General features: G+C 43.6%; 1 protein-coding gene across 1 annotated transcript in view; it reads left to right on the plus strand.

Annotated features, from left to right (window-relative positions):
- The window catches only part of LOC127418248 (platelet-derived growth factor C-like), a 108,971-nt gene extending 93,554 nt beyond the window's left edge, over window positions 1–15,417 (plus strand). The window contains exons 4-6 of the mRNA XM_051658721.1: window positions 11,273–11,480; window positions 12,603–12,823; window positions 13,264–15,417. Coding sequence (XP_051514681.1) covers window positions 11,273–11,480; window positions 12,603–12,823; window positions 13,264–13,377 — 543 coding nt within the window. The 3' untranslated portion in view covers window positions 13,378–15,417. The remainder of the gene's footprint in view (window positions 1–11,272; window positions 11,481–12,602; window positions 12,824–13,263) is intronic.
- Window positions 15,418–16,424: the final 1,007 nt, after the last annotated feature.

The raw sequence follows: 16,424 nt of genomic DNA on the forward strand, positions 1-16,424 counted from the left end.
GGGTCCGTGGGCATGGGTTCGTCCCGAACAGACAGTGTCACTGTTCCGCTTACTGGCCGCGAGGTGTCCTCCAGTGGTCGCCTTTCCTGGTGTGTCTTCCGGGAATAGGTGCCAGCTCTCTCTCCGCAGTCATTGGCTTGCATTGGTATAATAATTCCGTGGAGACAACTGAAAAACAATTATGAATTTCACTTTTACCTGCAATATTTTTCCTGATACCAGTCCATGTTTTCATTATTGTCATAAATGACTCGAACAAATTTTAAAGTTGAAAAGATTGTGGTTTTCTCTGTCGGTTGTGTCACTCAGGTCCAGTTTAAACTGAAAAGCGCAAATTTGCATGTATGCGAGTTTCCGTGCCAACACGCATATGTTTTTTCACTTGTAGAGGCGTGATTGATGACTTGTTTAAAGTAAATAAAGGTAATTTAGAACTGGAATTTTTTTAAGGCATTATTTGAAGATGTTTAATGACATATGTGCTAACAGAGAAATATTTGACTGATTACAAATGATAAGGAAGGTCTGGTAGACCCAATTTTCTAACAGCAGTTGTAAACCAGTCCAAAATAAACAATGAGATATTATATACTAAAGCACAACAATACAATCACATAATTTCAGATGTGTACATTACTAATCATTCGATAATTTAATAAATGTCGCCCTATAATCTATATTTCACCCAGAGGGGCACCTCAACCCATGTGGGCAAAGAGGCAGGTGCTCGGGCCACTGTAGCTACCCCCTGTGTATGTGTTTGGAACCAAGTATACTACAGAGAAATTTTATGTCGGAGCAGGATTTGAGCAAACGCTTTTTTACCGGTGAGCATGAGTGGTACTTGAGCGGAGCGTCCGCTTGGGCCGTGAGCGTCTGAGCGGAGCGCACACGCATGGAGCGGGTTATTGAGCGGAGTGTCACACCGCTCCGCTTCGCTCACATGCTCTGATCTGGAGGTTGCATTTTCCCTCTAGAATTACTCTACTGACGGTTAGGCTTGGGTTAGGATGTATTGTTATTAAAACAGTCTGATTTCACAGAACTTAGGACCTCCTGTCGCTGAATTCAGTGTGTGGTCAGTTTGCTAACAAACACCACAGAGATGCTGTATTAACACTTTTTGGGGTAGAAAGACATACCACTGAATTACATTTAGTTGTCTTTGCTGATTAAGCTGGGATAGTAGAAAATATTTTAACATAGAAAAAGAGTACAATTTAAAGAGCCTGCTCTTCCTCTGTTTCTCTTCTAATAGTTGTTTTTCCAATATGTCTCTGTCATATACTTATTTTGGCCATGTTTTCTTTCTCACCAAAGACATCAAAGTTTGTGACCTTCTTCACAACTTAACCAGCATAGTATAAGCTATTATCATTTCCATAAATGATCCATTTAGCTTCTACAAATGTCCAAATGGCTTGTTTACCAGTGGATGGATGTGTAATCAGATATTTTCTCTGCAATGAAACCAACAGAACATACTGTATTTCATAACCACAGACTTGTATGAAATATTTATAAAGAAAATCTAACTACACAGATAAAGTAGATATGATCAGAAAATTGAAGAGTTGATCACTGAGCATTCCAACAAAAGTTCATGTAGCTTGCAGTCACACAATACTGGATGTGATAATATTGTTCCCTATCTGTCACTCACTCGATGTTGTGTCGATGTAGTGACACTAGGGGTCACTCTTGGGAGCACAAAACACCTCTGGTCTTGATAAAAGGCCATTGAAAATTGGTGAGTGGTATTTGCATACCACTCCTCCGAACATACGGGTATAAAAGGAGCTGGTATGCAACCACTCATTCAGATTTTCTCTTCGGAGCCGAACGGTCAATGTTCACTGAGCTGAATTCCACGGCTGTTCATTCACCTCTGCTGGATCTGACAGTGCATTTCAGCAGCTTCTCCCTCCTCTGCACTGGTGCACTGCAGAGAACACCCCTGGGCGCTTCGGCAGAAATAAAAGAGTATATTCACACGGAACGTCTTTTTAAAGATGCATCTTTTTAAAGATGCCTTTCCGTTTGTGTGTTATTCCTGGTTGCGGTCGTTATCTCTCACCTTCTGATGGTCACGATCACTGTCTTTCGTGTCTGGGCGCTACCCACGCGGAGACAGCGTTAGTGGATGGATCATGTACTCATTGCGAGAACATGACCATGGCAATGTTGCGGTCGCGGCTTGCCTTCATAAGAAAGCAAGCCACCCCAGCGGCTCCCCGCCTCGGTCCTTCTACCTACGGGTATGAGGCCAGCACGGCTAGCACTGGGGGCGATTTGGGGACCCCAATGGGACCACCTCCGCTGGGTATCCCCCCGTGAACATCCCATTCCCCAGCATGCTCGTCTGCCCCGATTGGGCTTCCGGATGAGTCTGCCGGCTCGTCTTACGGCGAGTTCGACCTCTTGTTCGGAGCCCGTGAAGGTGATGAGCTCTCGAGCGCAGCATCGGAGAGAGTCGGACGCAGAAGTCTCAGCTGGGTTCCCCCACTCGGGTACGGTCGCCCAGTAACAGGCTGACGTGGAGATGACGGACATGCTTTCCCGGGCAGCCGCGAGCGTCGGGCTAGAGTGGAACCTGCTCACAGCCACGCCCCGCCCCAGTTCCTTTCTTCCCGGAAGTGCACGTGGAGCTGACAAGGTCATGGGAGGCACCTTTTACTGCCCAATCCCGATCTTTCAGCTCCCCCGCCCTCACTACCCTCGATGGTGGGGCGGCCAGGGGCTATTCGGTGATCCCCACCTGGCGCGGGCACCCAAAGCTCCCGTCCAAGGCCTGTAGGTTTACGTTATCCCTGACGGCCAAAGCCTACAGTGCCGCTGGACAAGCCGCCTCCGCCCTGCACGCCATGGCTCTCCTGCAAGTCCACCAAGCCAAGGCGCTAAAGGAACTGCACGAGGGTAGTTCCGCCCTGGGATTGATGCAGGAGCTGCGCTCGGTGACCGACCTCGCTCTCTGGGCGACAAAGGTCACGGCGCGGTCTCTCGGGCGGGCGATGTCCACCTTGGTGGTCCGGGAGCGCCACCTTTGGCTCAACCTGGTCGAGATGGGAGAGGCCGACAAGGCACAGTTCCTTGGTGCCCCCATTTCCCAGGTTGGCCTGTTCTGCGACACTGTCGAGGACTTTGGCCAGCAGTTCTCGGCGGTGAAGCAGCAGACGGAGGCTATCCGGCACATCCTGCCCCGGCGCGGCTCAAGATCCCGCACCCCGCCTGCTCGTCACCAAGGGCGTACCCACTGCAGGAAGCAGACGCCACCCGTCTCATGGCTGGCCGCCAAGAACCCACGAAATTGGGTTGCAGCCAATCTTGGACCTGCGAGTACTGAACCGGGCTTTACACAGACTCCCGTTCAAGATGCTGATGCAAAAACACATTCTAGCGTGCGTCCGGCATCGAGATTGGTTTGCGGCGGTAGACCTGAAGGACGCATACTTCCACGTCTCGATTCTACCTCGACACAGACCCTTCCTGCAGTTTGCATTCGAGGGTCAGGCGTATCAGTACAAGGTCCTCCCTTTTGGCCTGTTCTTGTTCCCTTGCATCTTCACGAAGGTCGCAGAGGCAGCCCTTGCCCCGTTAAGGGAAGTGGGCATTCGCATCCTCAACAATCTCGACGATTGGCTAATCCTAGCTAACTCTCGGGATGTGTTGTGTGCAAACAGAGACCTGGTGCTCTCGCACCTCAGCCAATTAGGGCTTTAGGTCAACTAGGGAAAGAGCAAGCTCCTCCCGGTTCAGAGCATCTCTTTCCTCGGCTTTGAGTTGGACTCAGTCTCAATGACGGCACGCCTCACGAACGAGCACGCACAGTCGGTGCTGACCTGTTTGAAGGCGTTCAGACAGAAGACAGCGGTTCCACTGAAACTGTTTCAGAGGCTCCTGGGGCATATGGCATCCTCAGTGGTGGCCACTCCGCTTAGGTTGATGCACATGAGACCGCTTCAGCACTGGCTCCAGACTCGAGTCCCGAGATGGGCATGGCGCTGCAGGACACATCGCGTGGCCATCATGCCGGTCTGTCACCGCCTCTTCAGCCCTTGGACCGACCTCACATTTTTACGGGCAGGCGTTCCCCTAGAGCAGGTCTCCAGGCATGTCATGGTTATGACAGACACCTCCAAAACGGGCTGGGGCACTGTATGCAGCGGGCACGCAGCTGCCGGCTCCTGGACGGTCCTGCGGCTATGTTGGCACATCAACTGCCTCGAGTTGTTGGCAATTCTGCTCGCCCTGCGGAGGTTTCGGCCATTGATCCAGGGCAAGCATGTGTTAGTTCGGACAGACAACACGGCAACGGTAGCATATATCAACCATCAAGGCGGTTTTCGCTCCCGTTGAATGTCACAACTCGCCCGCCGTCTCCTTCTCTGGAGTCAACAGCACCTCAAGTCGCTGCGAGCCACTCACATCCCGGGTGACCTCAACACTGCAGCGGATGCGCTGTCACGGCAGGTTACCCTCAGGGGAGAGTGAAGACTCCACCCTCAGGTGGTCCAGCTGATTCGGAGTCGATTTGGGCAGGCACAGGTAGACCTGTTCGCTTCCCAAGAATCCTCCCACTGCTCGCTCTGGTATGCCCTGACCAAGACACCTCTCAGTATAGACCCTGTGCAAGGTCAGGGAGGACGAGGAGCAGGTCGTCCCGGTAGCACCCTACTGGCCCACCCAGATGTGGTTCTCAGACCTCACGCTCCTCGCGACAGCACCCCCCTGGCGAATTCTCCTGAGGAAGGACCTTCTTTCTCAGGGACGGGGCACCATCTGGCACCCGCGACCAGGCCACTGGACGGGATGTGGAATACTTAAGTGGCCTACCACCCGAGGTGGTAGACATGATCACTCAGGCTAGGGTCCCATCTACGAGGTGCCCGTATGCCTTGAAGTGGCGTCTGTTCGCTAAGTGGTGTTCTTCCCGATGCACAGTCGGATCGATGCTTTCCTTCCTGCAGGAGAGGTTGGAAGGGCAGCTGTCCCCCTCCACCTTGAAGGTGTATGTAGCCGCTATAGCGGCACACCACGACACAGTGGACGGTAAGTCCTTAGGGAAGCACGCCTGATCATCAGGTTCCTGAGAGGTGCCAGGAGGTTGAATCCCTTCAGACCGCGCCTCAAACCCTCATGGGACCTCTCTGTAGTTCTTCAGGGTCTACAGAGAGCCCCCTTTGAGCCCCTGCAGTCAGCTGAGCTTAAGGCACTCTCTTTAAAGACTGCTCTCCTGACTACGCTCACTTCCATCAAGAGGGTAGGAGACTGCAAGCGTTCTCTGTCAGCGAAACGTGCCAGGAGTTCGGTCCGGGCTACTTTCACGTGATCCTGAGACCCCAACCGGGCTATGTGCCCAAGGTTCCCATGACCCCTTTTAGGGATCAGGTGGTGAAACTGCAAGCGCTGCCCCAGGAGGAGGCAGACCCAGCCCTGACGTTGCTGAGCTGGTGCGCACTTTACACATCTATTTGGGTCACACGCAGAGCTTTAGAGCCTCTGAGCAGCTCTTTGTCTGCTTTGGTGCACAGCGGAAAGGAAGCGCTGTCTCCAAGCAGAGGATCGCCCACTGGGTCATTGACGCCATAACAATGGCAAATCACACCCAGGACGTGCTGCCCCCGGCAGGGCTACGAGCCCATTCTACCAGGAGTGTGGCGGCCTCCTGGGCCTTGACCAGTGGCGCCTCTCTAACAGACATTTGCAGAGCAGCGGGCTGGGCAACACCCAACACCTTTGCGAGGTTCTACAATCTCCGGGTGGAACCGGTTTTGTCCAGTGTAGTGGCAGGCACAAGCAGGTAAGTCCGGGACAGCTGGCCGGGTGTATCGCTTGTGCATAGCGCCTTTCACCTCCCCTGAGCTGAAGACGTGCGCTGTTGATTCCCAATAGTGTTCACAAACTGTGTTCCCTGGATGATTTCCTCCAAGCCCTGTGGCAGATGAGTTTGCAGAGAAACTCACTGCCGGCTCAGTAAATGTGCTAACTAAGCCACGTATTGGGTAGGTGCTCCGCATGTGTTGGTTCCCCCATAGGTAACCCCATGCGACATATATCTTCTGCTAATTCGTTTCCCTGTTGGTAAACTGTGTCTTCCTTGGGCAGAGGCCCCTCTGCCCCAGTCACCATGTTTGTAGAAATTCCTGCCCCGTAGGGTAGGACCTACCATGGGACTTCTCCACATGATATACTTCCGACAAAGCTCGGCAAGACCATGTGACGTATTTCCACTCAAATACCCCCCCTCCTGGGCAGGGTGTGGTCTCCGCAGTGTCTTCCCCTTGGGAGGGACAGCCCCCCGACGTAGACCTGGTGGCCCCAGTCGGTTAACTCTTTTTTTTGGGGGGGGGGAGGAATAAAAAGAGACGATAAGAGGACATGACTGGGCTAGCCTTTCTCTATCTTTTGGGCAGTCGACTTGTCCCCGAAGGGCCATTCGACACTCATAACAGCATTGGGGGAAGTTACATGTCGGCCTGGTGCGCTGGCTACGAGGCACACAGTGGTCTGCCTGTCACACACCGACATTTCACGTAACACAGTTCAGCCAGTTGTGGCATTTCGTATAGGGACCCCTAGTGTCACTACATCGACACAATGTCGAGTGAGTGACAGATAGGGAACGTCCTGGTTACTTGCGTAACCTCTGTTCCCTGATGGAGGGAACAAGACGTTGTGTCCTTCCTGCCACAATGCTGGACTACCTGCTGAAATGGCCGGGACCTTGTCTCGGCTCCTCAGCACAAAACCTGAATGAGTGGTTGCATACCAGCTCCTTTTATACCCGTATGTTTGGGGGAGTGGTATGCAAATACCACTCGCCAATTTTCATTGGCCTTTTATCAAGACCAGAGGTGTTTTGGGCTCCCAAGAATGACCCCTAGTGTCACTACATCGACACAACATCTCGTTCCCGCCATCAGGGAACGGAGGTTACGCAAGTAACCAGGACGTTTTGTATAACATCATCTATTGCGGAAGCGTTAATGGACTCATTTAACTCATTCTCCTGAGTCCTGACTTTTCACAAATCCTCTACACATAAAAAATGTAGAGCTATAACTGTTAATACAGTGTTTACAGCGTGCAAGTTTATAGATCATTTTCTTTAATCCTTTGCTATCTATTGATTTTTATCAGAATGATAGGCTTACTGTCCATTCCCTCTGATGATGAAATGTGGGGAAATCAGTGGCCTAGCCCTTTAAGCTTTGGCTGACTTATGGCTCTGCATTGCATGGAATGGACTGCTATGTTTGAGCTGCAGAATTCTGTTTCACTGAGGTCAACCTCAGCTACTGGAAACCCAGTACCATGGGGGCAGCCCTGCATTTTCTGTTTAATCAAGCAAGCACTCCTCTTCACAACTTCCACCAAGAGATGAGGGAAAATAAGCCACAGCTGCGATTCACAGGAAGAGATTTTGGAAACCGGTAAGGGTTTGAGGGAAGAGGTCATTAAAACAGCACATAGCTCTAGAAATACGAAAGGTTTTTGATTCTCGTGGGAGTCAGAGGAGCTGAACTGTTTCTTTCTGGTTCCAGTAGGATTACATAGACGTTTTATATCTTCAATCAACCTGAAAGGAATGAAAATGTTCCTATACAAATATCCTTAATATTAAATACTGTATGAAATGTTCCAAAAGTGCTGTTCATTTTGATGAAAGTAATTTAATGTATGATTCCATTTAATCCATGGAATTCTGTATTATCTTGTGAGCAAAGGTGCACAAATGCTGTTATATTCACCTCGGTAGGGGCACTTGGCTGTGGCTTCATAGAGCAGGGCTCAGAGGATCATTAATTGAAAGATTAAAGGAGTGCCTCACATTCACAAGCTGCAAATGGTTTTCATTCCACACTGCCGGCCAATACCAAAACTGGAGGCCAGTTTTCTGCTGTGAAGGATAGCTGAATGTTCAGGTTTTTAAGAAGTAATTGTAACTACTCTTGATGTCTTCCAACCAAAATGATAAAAAATATGGTGATATGTGGTGTTGAAATCAGCATGGTACAGTTGTTTGATATCTGCACTCTATTATAATTGGTTGTTATATCCTCTCAAAAATGAAATAGTGTAATTTTTTCCTAAGTGGTTTACTTTACTTGTAGTAAGCAAGGGATATACCGTGGTGTCCAAAAGTCTGAGACCACTTTGAAAATCTGATTTACTGTATATACAGTATGTGTGTGTGTGTATACATATATAATTCCTTGGAAATAAACAGTCTGCGTGTATATTATATTATATATATATATATATATATATATATATATACATATTTAACATTGCCCAGGTTAGCTCCTTTGTTCAAAAGGTCAGATTTCCTTACTACTTTAGAACTTTCTCAAATGAAGGTTAGTTATCAGGTTTTGCACAAACTTGTGGAATTCATTTCAATGTACATTATTTAGGCAAAAGGGGAACCTACCAAAAACCAAGGAAGTCTGAAATTTCATGTAAACTTTTCACTCAAATTATTACAATGATAATATTTTTTATGATGAAAAGATTTGCTTTAAATTAGAAAGGAATGCAAAAGTATTTTCACTTGTGATGATTTATGGACCTCAGTGTATATTATTTCACTTACCTTAGGTTTCACATGTTGCCACAGCATTATTTCCAGTGCTTGACTCAAATTCCCTCAGTCAGTCTGTCTTGATGGCCTTATATACTGTGTTATTCATGGTGGCAATACATTTTTTATCACTGTAGAACTCTTGAACCTTCCATTGACACCATGTCCCTTAAACAGTGGTTACCATGCCAACACACTCTTCACAAGTTTTGGAGTGTGGCATTAGAGGTGTCACTCATAGAGGGATTAAGTTAGTATCCCTGCATTAAGTTGCTGTAAAAAAAAGACATGTTGACTGATCCAAGTACCTGAGGCAGTGGAGCACAGAACTGAGTGTAGAATTATGGTTTCCTGCAGGTTGCCTACACCATAAGTATCAGTGTCACTGTCCTTGTGAATTAGAGTTCAAACAGGGTGAAATTTTATTAGGCTTGTAAATTGTTCATAGGGAAACGTGACCTGTGTATTGCATTATTATTAACAGTTATTTTAGTATAACTAATGTATATCTGTCAATCGATTACAATTTTGAATCAAATTAATTACGTTATGCAATTAAGGATTAATCGCAATTAATCGCATATATAAATATTTGCTAAGAAAGGCCCTCAAATAACAATCAATAAATATATAATAATTAAATAATTATAAACTTAGAAAAACATGTCTTGAGATCCCTGCGTTCGGATTTGTGCTCCATCAAGCTGTGTTTGAATGCAAGAACGTGTTCTCATCTTGTGATGTCTGCTGTCGGTAAGTGTGGTTTGTTCTCTGTACAGCTGTGTGTTGCCTATAAAGCTGGAGTTTTGCATACTGCCCCCTGGAGAAAATGGGTGGTACTTCAAGCTTGAATTGTTCTGATGGTAGAATTATACCTTATTATGGTCCTGGGACAAGAATAATTGTGGTCATTTTTTTTAAGCATTATTTTTTTTATAATTAACAGCACTGAATTAAAGCATTAAATTGACAGCCTTAATTTATAGTGCTGTCAATAGATGAAAACATTTAAAACTGAAGAATGTAACTTTTTCTGTGCTAAAATACTTTCTCCTATCCAAGCTTCATATGCAGAGACAACTATTAGTATGTCATTCATAGGTTAATTTTCTCAAAAAACTGTTAGCACTGTCTTTCTGTGGCACATTGAAAATTGCTCTGTTTGTTTAGAGTGACCCACTTAGACCCGCCCAAACAATGTTACTCAACCAATCGCGTGAGTTAGGGGCAGAGCTATCTTTTTATTTGACTAGGGGCAGATGAGGGGCGTATTCATAAAGTGGTTTTGAAAACAAAGTTTATTTTTCCAATTCCGTTTGGTGGCACTAGTGTCACAGGAATTAGTATGTCAGCTTTAATTATATATATATATATATATATATATATATATATATATATATATATATATATATATATATATAATGCATACATGGTATTTTTTTGTAAATTTACAGTAACCACAAAATTAACCATGGTAACTATATAACCACCATATTACTGTACTAACACCATGGTTAATTGCATTAAGACTATGGTTTCTGCCAAAAAAAAACATGGTTACTACAATATTAGTAATACAGTGATGCAATCTACAGACAAGCGATGCCAAGCCATAGGAACGAATGCGATTGACAGACCCCGCCTCCAGATCAAACTCTTCTCCGTGACCAAATCACTGTGATGAAATCAACATTTATATTAATTTTTATCTGTTATTTTAAGTACTATTAAAGGAAATATTAAGAGTGGAAACAGAAAATCAGATGGGACAAAATGCAGATTTGAACCGTGGTCGCTAGGACAACAGTACACAATCACACACCATTTTTACACCCCACACCATTACAGTGACATCTATTGATTAGTTTGTCTTATATTTCTGTGGTTCCACCAGACTACTGGGGTGCAAATAGCTGCACTGTGTGGCAGATGCTATTTACACCAGGGTGCAAAAAGACAATCTGTTAATAATTTAGCATTATATAGCCTCTTGGATTTAATTCAGTGCATTGAAATAAGGGTCACTGAGTCACACAAGAATTTGCAACTCAGGTTACTCGTAATCAGAAAATGCTTTTAAATCACTTGTTATCTTAGTCTCACATTGCTAGACTTTTGAGCCAGATTTGTCTGCATAAAGTCTGGTCCTCTTTGCAGTTTATTCTGGCCGTGAACCGTCCACTTAGACAGGAAGAGATTGTTTGACCAACATGTAAAGTGACCTACCACAGTTTGTTTAGTTTTTAAATGCGATATAGGGGACGGGTTTACCTGAAACCACAAAAGTAGTCAACATTGGTCAATAACTGGCAAACACCAAAACATTTAGTGGAAATGTGTATAGACTTTGTAATCAGAATTTCCCATTTTTGCTACTACAAGTCTTAAACAAAACTTTAAATATCTTTCAAAGATTTGATACCACTAACCTGATTCTTTCTCAACAGTGTTCATTGTAGCAACCCTTGTAAATGTAACCTTTATTTATTTCAGGTAAACTAGTAAAAAACAGTTCACCCCGACTCAAAGATATTGCATAAAGCCAGCCAATCAGATTAGTACTTGCGAGAAAGTCCTTGTCGTTGTTGTATGCTGTGTGCATCCGATGTTCGGTGAATGGCTGAGATCCCTATGGTGCAGCTTCAATATTAATGATTTTTTGTCTGTATATTTTGTCTGTGTGTTCAGAGGCAGTCGGAGCATGAGACACCTGTGGTGATGCCTGCATGGATGCAGAGTGTGGATGCTCTGAGTGAGTCTGTAGCTGGTTTGAGCACAATGGAGGAAGTGATGAAATACCTGGAGCCAGACCGCTGGCAGTTGGACATGGAGGACCTTTACAAGCCTACTTGGCAGGTGGTGGGCAAGTCTTTCCTCCACCAAAAGAAATCCAGAGGTAAAGAGCATGTATTTAGAAATATTTAATGCCACTTTCGAAGAATATGGTACACTTTGATGTCCCATGACATTTATGAATGCATTAGTCACAGGGCCGATGTTTTTTTTTGTGTGTGTGTGTGTGAGACCTATTAGATATGTTAGATCAAATATTATTAAGCATGACTTTAAACTAGTATGAATAATAGGTAGTTTTAAACACATCAAATGTATGTAATGTCCCACCTCAATGGTCTTAACTTTCTCAACAGTATTAAACAATTAAAATAATACAACAATATCATAATATTTTGACATCAGAATTGATTAGTTGAATTTATATTTATTTAGTTGTAGAAACAATTTTTAGTTCTTAGCTAATTACCAAAATTAATAACCAAAAACATAAAATTTCATTATGTCCCACTGCTACAAATTAATACAAATCAGTGTTTTAAACTTTGTCCCAAAATTTGGGATCAACTCTTAAAATTGCTATCCTCGGGGGCCTGGGTAGCTCAGTGGTAAAAGATGCTGGCTACCATCCTGAGTGACTCCAGCCAGGTCTCCTAAGCAACCAAATTGGCCCAGTTGCTAGGTAGGGTAGAGTCACATGGGGTAACCTCCTCGAGGTCGCTATAATGTGGTTCGCTCTCGGTGGGGCGCGTGGTGAGTTGAGCGTGGATGCCGCGGTGGATGGCGTGAAGGCTCCACACGTGCTATGTCTCCGTGGCAATGCGCTCAACAAGCCACATGATAAGATGCACGGGTTGACAGTCTCAGACGCGGAGGCAACTGGGATTCGTCCTCCACCACCCGGATTGAGGCGAATCACTACGCGACCACAAGGACTTTAAAGCACATTGGGAATTGGGCATTCCAAATTGGGAGAAAAAAAAAATTGCTATCCTCATATAAAATTAAAAGAAAATATAACAGCTCATATATTTAGTTTGACATTCTGAGGTTAACAATCAACATTTTCCTGAAGGATAAGCACCTATTTTCATTCACCATATATTTATAAGAAGAAAATCATTTTTTTAAAGTGTTTAAGGCACTGTATTGTACCCTATCTGCCTATTATTTGTTTATTGGAATATTGGACTATTTTTAAAACATGTTTTCGAATTGTGTATAGGAGTGGTGGATCTGAACCTGCTCCGTGAGGAGGTACGGCTTTACAGTTGCACTCCACGGAACTTTTCCGTGTCATTGCGTGAGGAGCTGAAAAGGACAGATGCCATCTTCTGGCCAAGCTGCCTGTTGGTGAAGCGCTGTGGGGGAAACTGCACCTGCTGCTCTCATCGCTGCTATGATTGCCAGTGCACGCCCACCAAGGTGGCCAAGAAATACCATGAGGTATAACATAGAACAAGAGGCCTTCCACTTCACTCTACATATTAGATATTAGGTGTACAGTATGTAACAACGGCATCACTCTTATTTAAAAAGTGTTGGTGACAGTTTGTGCACAGACATGCTGCGTGAAATGGCAAAGGTCTAGCTCGTGAATATAAATTAGGTTATGCACAAGTAATTTGATGATCTTTTACTGTTTTGATGAAAGAAAGTTCAAAGGGTTCTGGGTTCTAATCCACCCTAATATAAATTTTATTCCAATGAACCAACATTCCAAATCAGCCATAGTGAAAAGGGGCAACATGTCACAACCATAAATGATGCCTCATGTTATGTATGTAGTGAAGTCATTATGATGTTTTTTTTTTTTTTTTTTTTTAAGAGTTTAAGTAATCTTTATTTCTCTGAATCTGTCTCCTAATTCCTCTCTTCCTATGCAGGTTCTGATGCTGAAACACAGAGCAGGGAGTCGGGGGCTGCAAAAGGCTTTGACAGACGTCCCCCTGGAGCACCATGAGGAATGTAGCTGTGTGTGTAAAAATGACTCAGACTAAAGCAGTCCCAGGGAAAGAGCTACACTGGCCTCCCACAGACTCTGCTGCACCCAGGGAAATATTTCTTGCTTTGTGCTGATTGAGCTAACGAGTTTTTACTCTCATGTTGCAGACTAATGAAACCCAGGGATGGATATCTTTTTATCTTGACTCATCTAAGCCTGCGGTTCCATTCTTTTTGGCCTTGCAAATCCATAAAGAATTAGCCCATGAAGAAGTTTCCATTGGCTACATGATGTGATAGCATGGAATATTTGGAGGAAAATTGGACACAGTCTTCAGTGTGTGTGCGTGGAGGTTGTGTACAATGTCCATATGTACATGTATGATTCATTAGTGTGTGTGAAAGTACAGAGTTGTGCAGGTTCAGGGAATGAGAATGCGTAAGAGATTAAAAGTAGATCTGTATTTCCAGATAACTAGAGGGCCAGAAGTGAAGTGAGAGCATTTGGTTTGGATGAGTACATGAATAAAACGAAAAAAGAGAAAGACTGACAGGCCCAGCTGAGAAAGGAGCCGAACTGAACTTTGAATTATTGTCACTCAAATTGGACTCATGTGTTTTTTAGAAATAGTAGCTGTTACTTGGAAAGCAAGCGGATTTGGCTGAAAACATTTTCTGTTTCATAATTTTTCTCTTCTGAAAATATCAAAGGACCTTTCAAGATTTTGTCCTCATAGCTGGAAGATTTTGCATTTACTTTCAGAGATCAAAGGACAATTTTGAGGCTGTATGGACACTTCCTTAACAAACATCCCACAGCAATTAATTACACTGTGATCATAAAGCAGCACTCCATTGCCTTCCAATCACTGAATTGAAATCAGACATTTCCATTAATAATTCTTAAAGAATCTTCCAGGAAACATAAGGATGTCCTTAACTTCTTTTTAAAACAGGAGCTTAACAAACAGCTGAACTGGAAAATGTCCACATCTTTTGCTCATTTACTATGTATTTTCTGTTTATAATTAACTAAGGACTCTTATGAAAATGGCTCCATTCAAGTGTAAATGCATTTCAAATTTAGCTTTGTTGACTTTTTCTGTCATTTACATTTTTGATACCAAAATTTGGGACAAGTAAGACACATTTTCTCCCCTTTCATAATCACTGTTCTTTTTTTTTTTTTTTTTTGCTGTATTAGTTACTCATTTTGTAGTGACAATTATACTTGTTATTGTGTTTTGGTGTGTTTTTTAAATAGTTGTTTGATTAACATAATGAGATTGTTATGTTAACTTGATGCAAAATGTTCTGAAACCAATGTTAGGCATTCATGTAAATAGTCTTTAGAAGTTAAAGGGACATAGAACTGCCAGTACCCTATTCCTCTGGTCATTAAACTATTAACAAAATTGCTGTGGTTTTTCCAAGTGGCACTTAAAACATTGGTATGCTCAAGTGTTCTGCAGTTGTCAAAGGATCAAAAAGCACTGCCAGAGGGAAACCTAACCATGAATCATTAACTACAATCAGCATTTGAGGGAGTTTAATTAGATAACAAGTAAAGATGTATCACTACTTTAAGACAGCAACCGGCAGTCACATTCACAAACTACTGCCTCTCTCACATGTTTGCTTATGGTAGACCATCTGCAATGTTAACCTTTCATAAACTTGATTCCTGAGAATTTCAAGATGTGTTTTTGTTTTCTGTTTTGGTTAGTAAAATCATGTGACTTACAAAGTTACTCTTAAGTCTGAAGTAGCACACTTGTTTTGTAATTACTGATTGTGTTCCTTGAAATGTCCATAGGGATTGCAGGTAATTTCCACTTTATTTGTTTTTGAGAAACCAGATAATCTGCATAAAGAAATAAGGGAAAACTGAATATATTCATCATGTTAAATATGAGTTTTCATCATTTTGATTGTGTTGAAGTTTGTGGAATTTGCCCAGTCTCACATGCTTATCGGTGTTGTCCTCAATATTAGCAAATATTAAAATTATTTGTTCTGTGTTCATAACTGGGAAAGAAAAGGTGAAAAAAACATGCAGATTATGACTGAACATAAATTAAATACACATAATTTTACTATGCACTAGGTGGACATTTAAAAATGTTAAAACATTTGAAACATTTCAATGCTTGTTATGTGGCGATAATGAACCAAAAAGTTGTTTCTAAACCAAGTTGCTTTGGTAACACTTTATTTTGATGGTCCCCCTACAGATATTCAACTGACTATAAGTGACTTGCTATATCTAGTATACAGTGTTTCAACAAACATTCAGTAGACTTTTAGTAGCCTGTATATAGATCTTTATTAATGACCTATTTACATTATTGTTCATTTTACCGCATGCTTCGGGTTTTTCTGCTTTTCTACTGTTTCAACTGTATGTATTTTACTGCGCGCACCCGTTTTCTCTCTCTTTTTTTTTTTTCTTTTCCCACTTGTCTACATCTCGTGTCTCGGCTGTGTGCATTAGTTTTCTCCACTGTGTTTTACACTGATTATTGCATAAATCTCAAACATATACTTATCAGGAACCACATCGATCTCAAACCCTCACCGCCCAAGAACAACCATAACAACAACAACAAACAATTGCGTTAAGTCATGGCATCTGCTCATGTTATTTCTTCCTGCATTGCATGCCACATGTTTACTCTAGCTTTTAGTGAGGGATTCACATGTGATAAATGTAAGGAATTAGTCAGGCTGATTGAGAAGGTTAATGAGTTAGAGACACGCATCCGAACACTAGTGGAGGCCAGTGAGAAAGAGAAGCCAGTAGATACTGTTTCGGATGCGGGTAGTACAGCGAGCAACACACACGCTTTGGTTTCAGCTCTAGAGCCCCCACAGCAGGGTGTTTGGGCGATGTCTCAGCAGCATACTTGCTCAGCAAAGCGACACCACTCTCCTGTTCCTGCTAGGGTTTCCAATCGATTCTCTCCACTCAGTGATGCACTTACTTAGAATCATGTTGAAAGAGCCTTAATAATTGGTGGTTCTATTGTAAGGAATGTGGAAATAGAGACTCCAGCCACCATTGTTAAATGCATTTCCGGGGCTCGAGCATCTGACATCAGAT

Source organism: Myxocyprinus asiaticus, chromosome 27 (assembly GCF_019703515.2).
Source record: "Myxocyprinus asiaticus isolate MX2 ecotype Aquarium Trade chromosome 27, UBuf_Myxa_2, whole genome shotgun sequence".
NCBI classification, from domain to species: Eukaryota; Metazoa; Chordata; class Actinopteri; order Cypriniformes; family Catostomidae; genus Myxocyprinus; species Myxocyprinus asiaticus.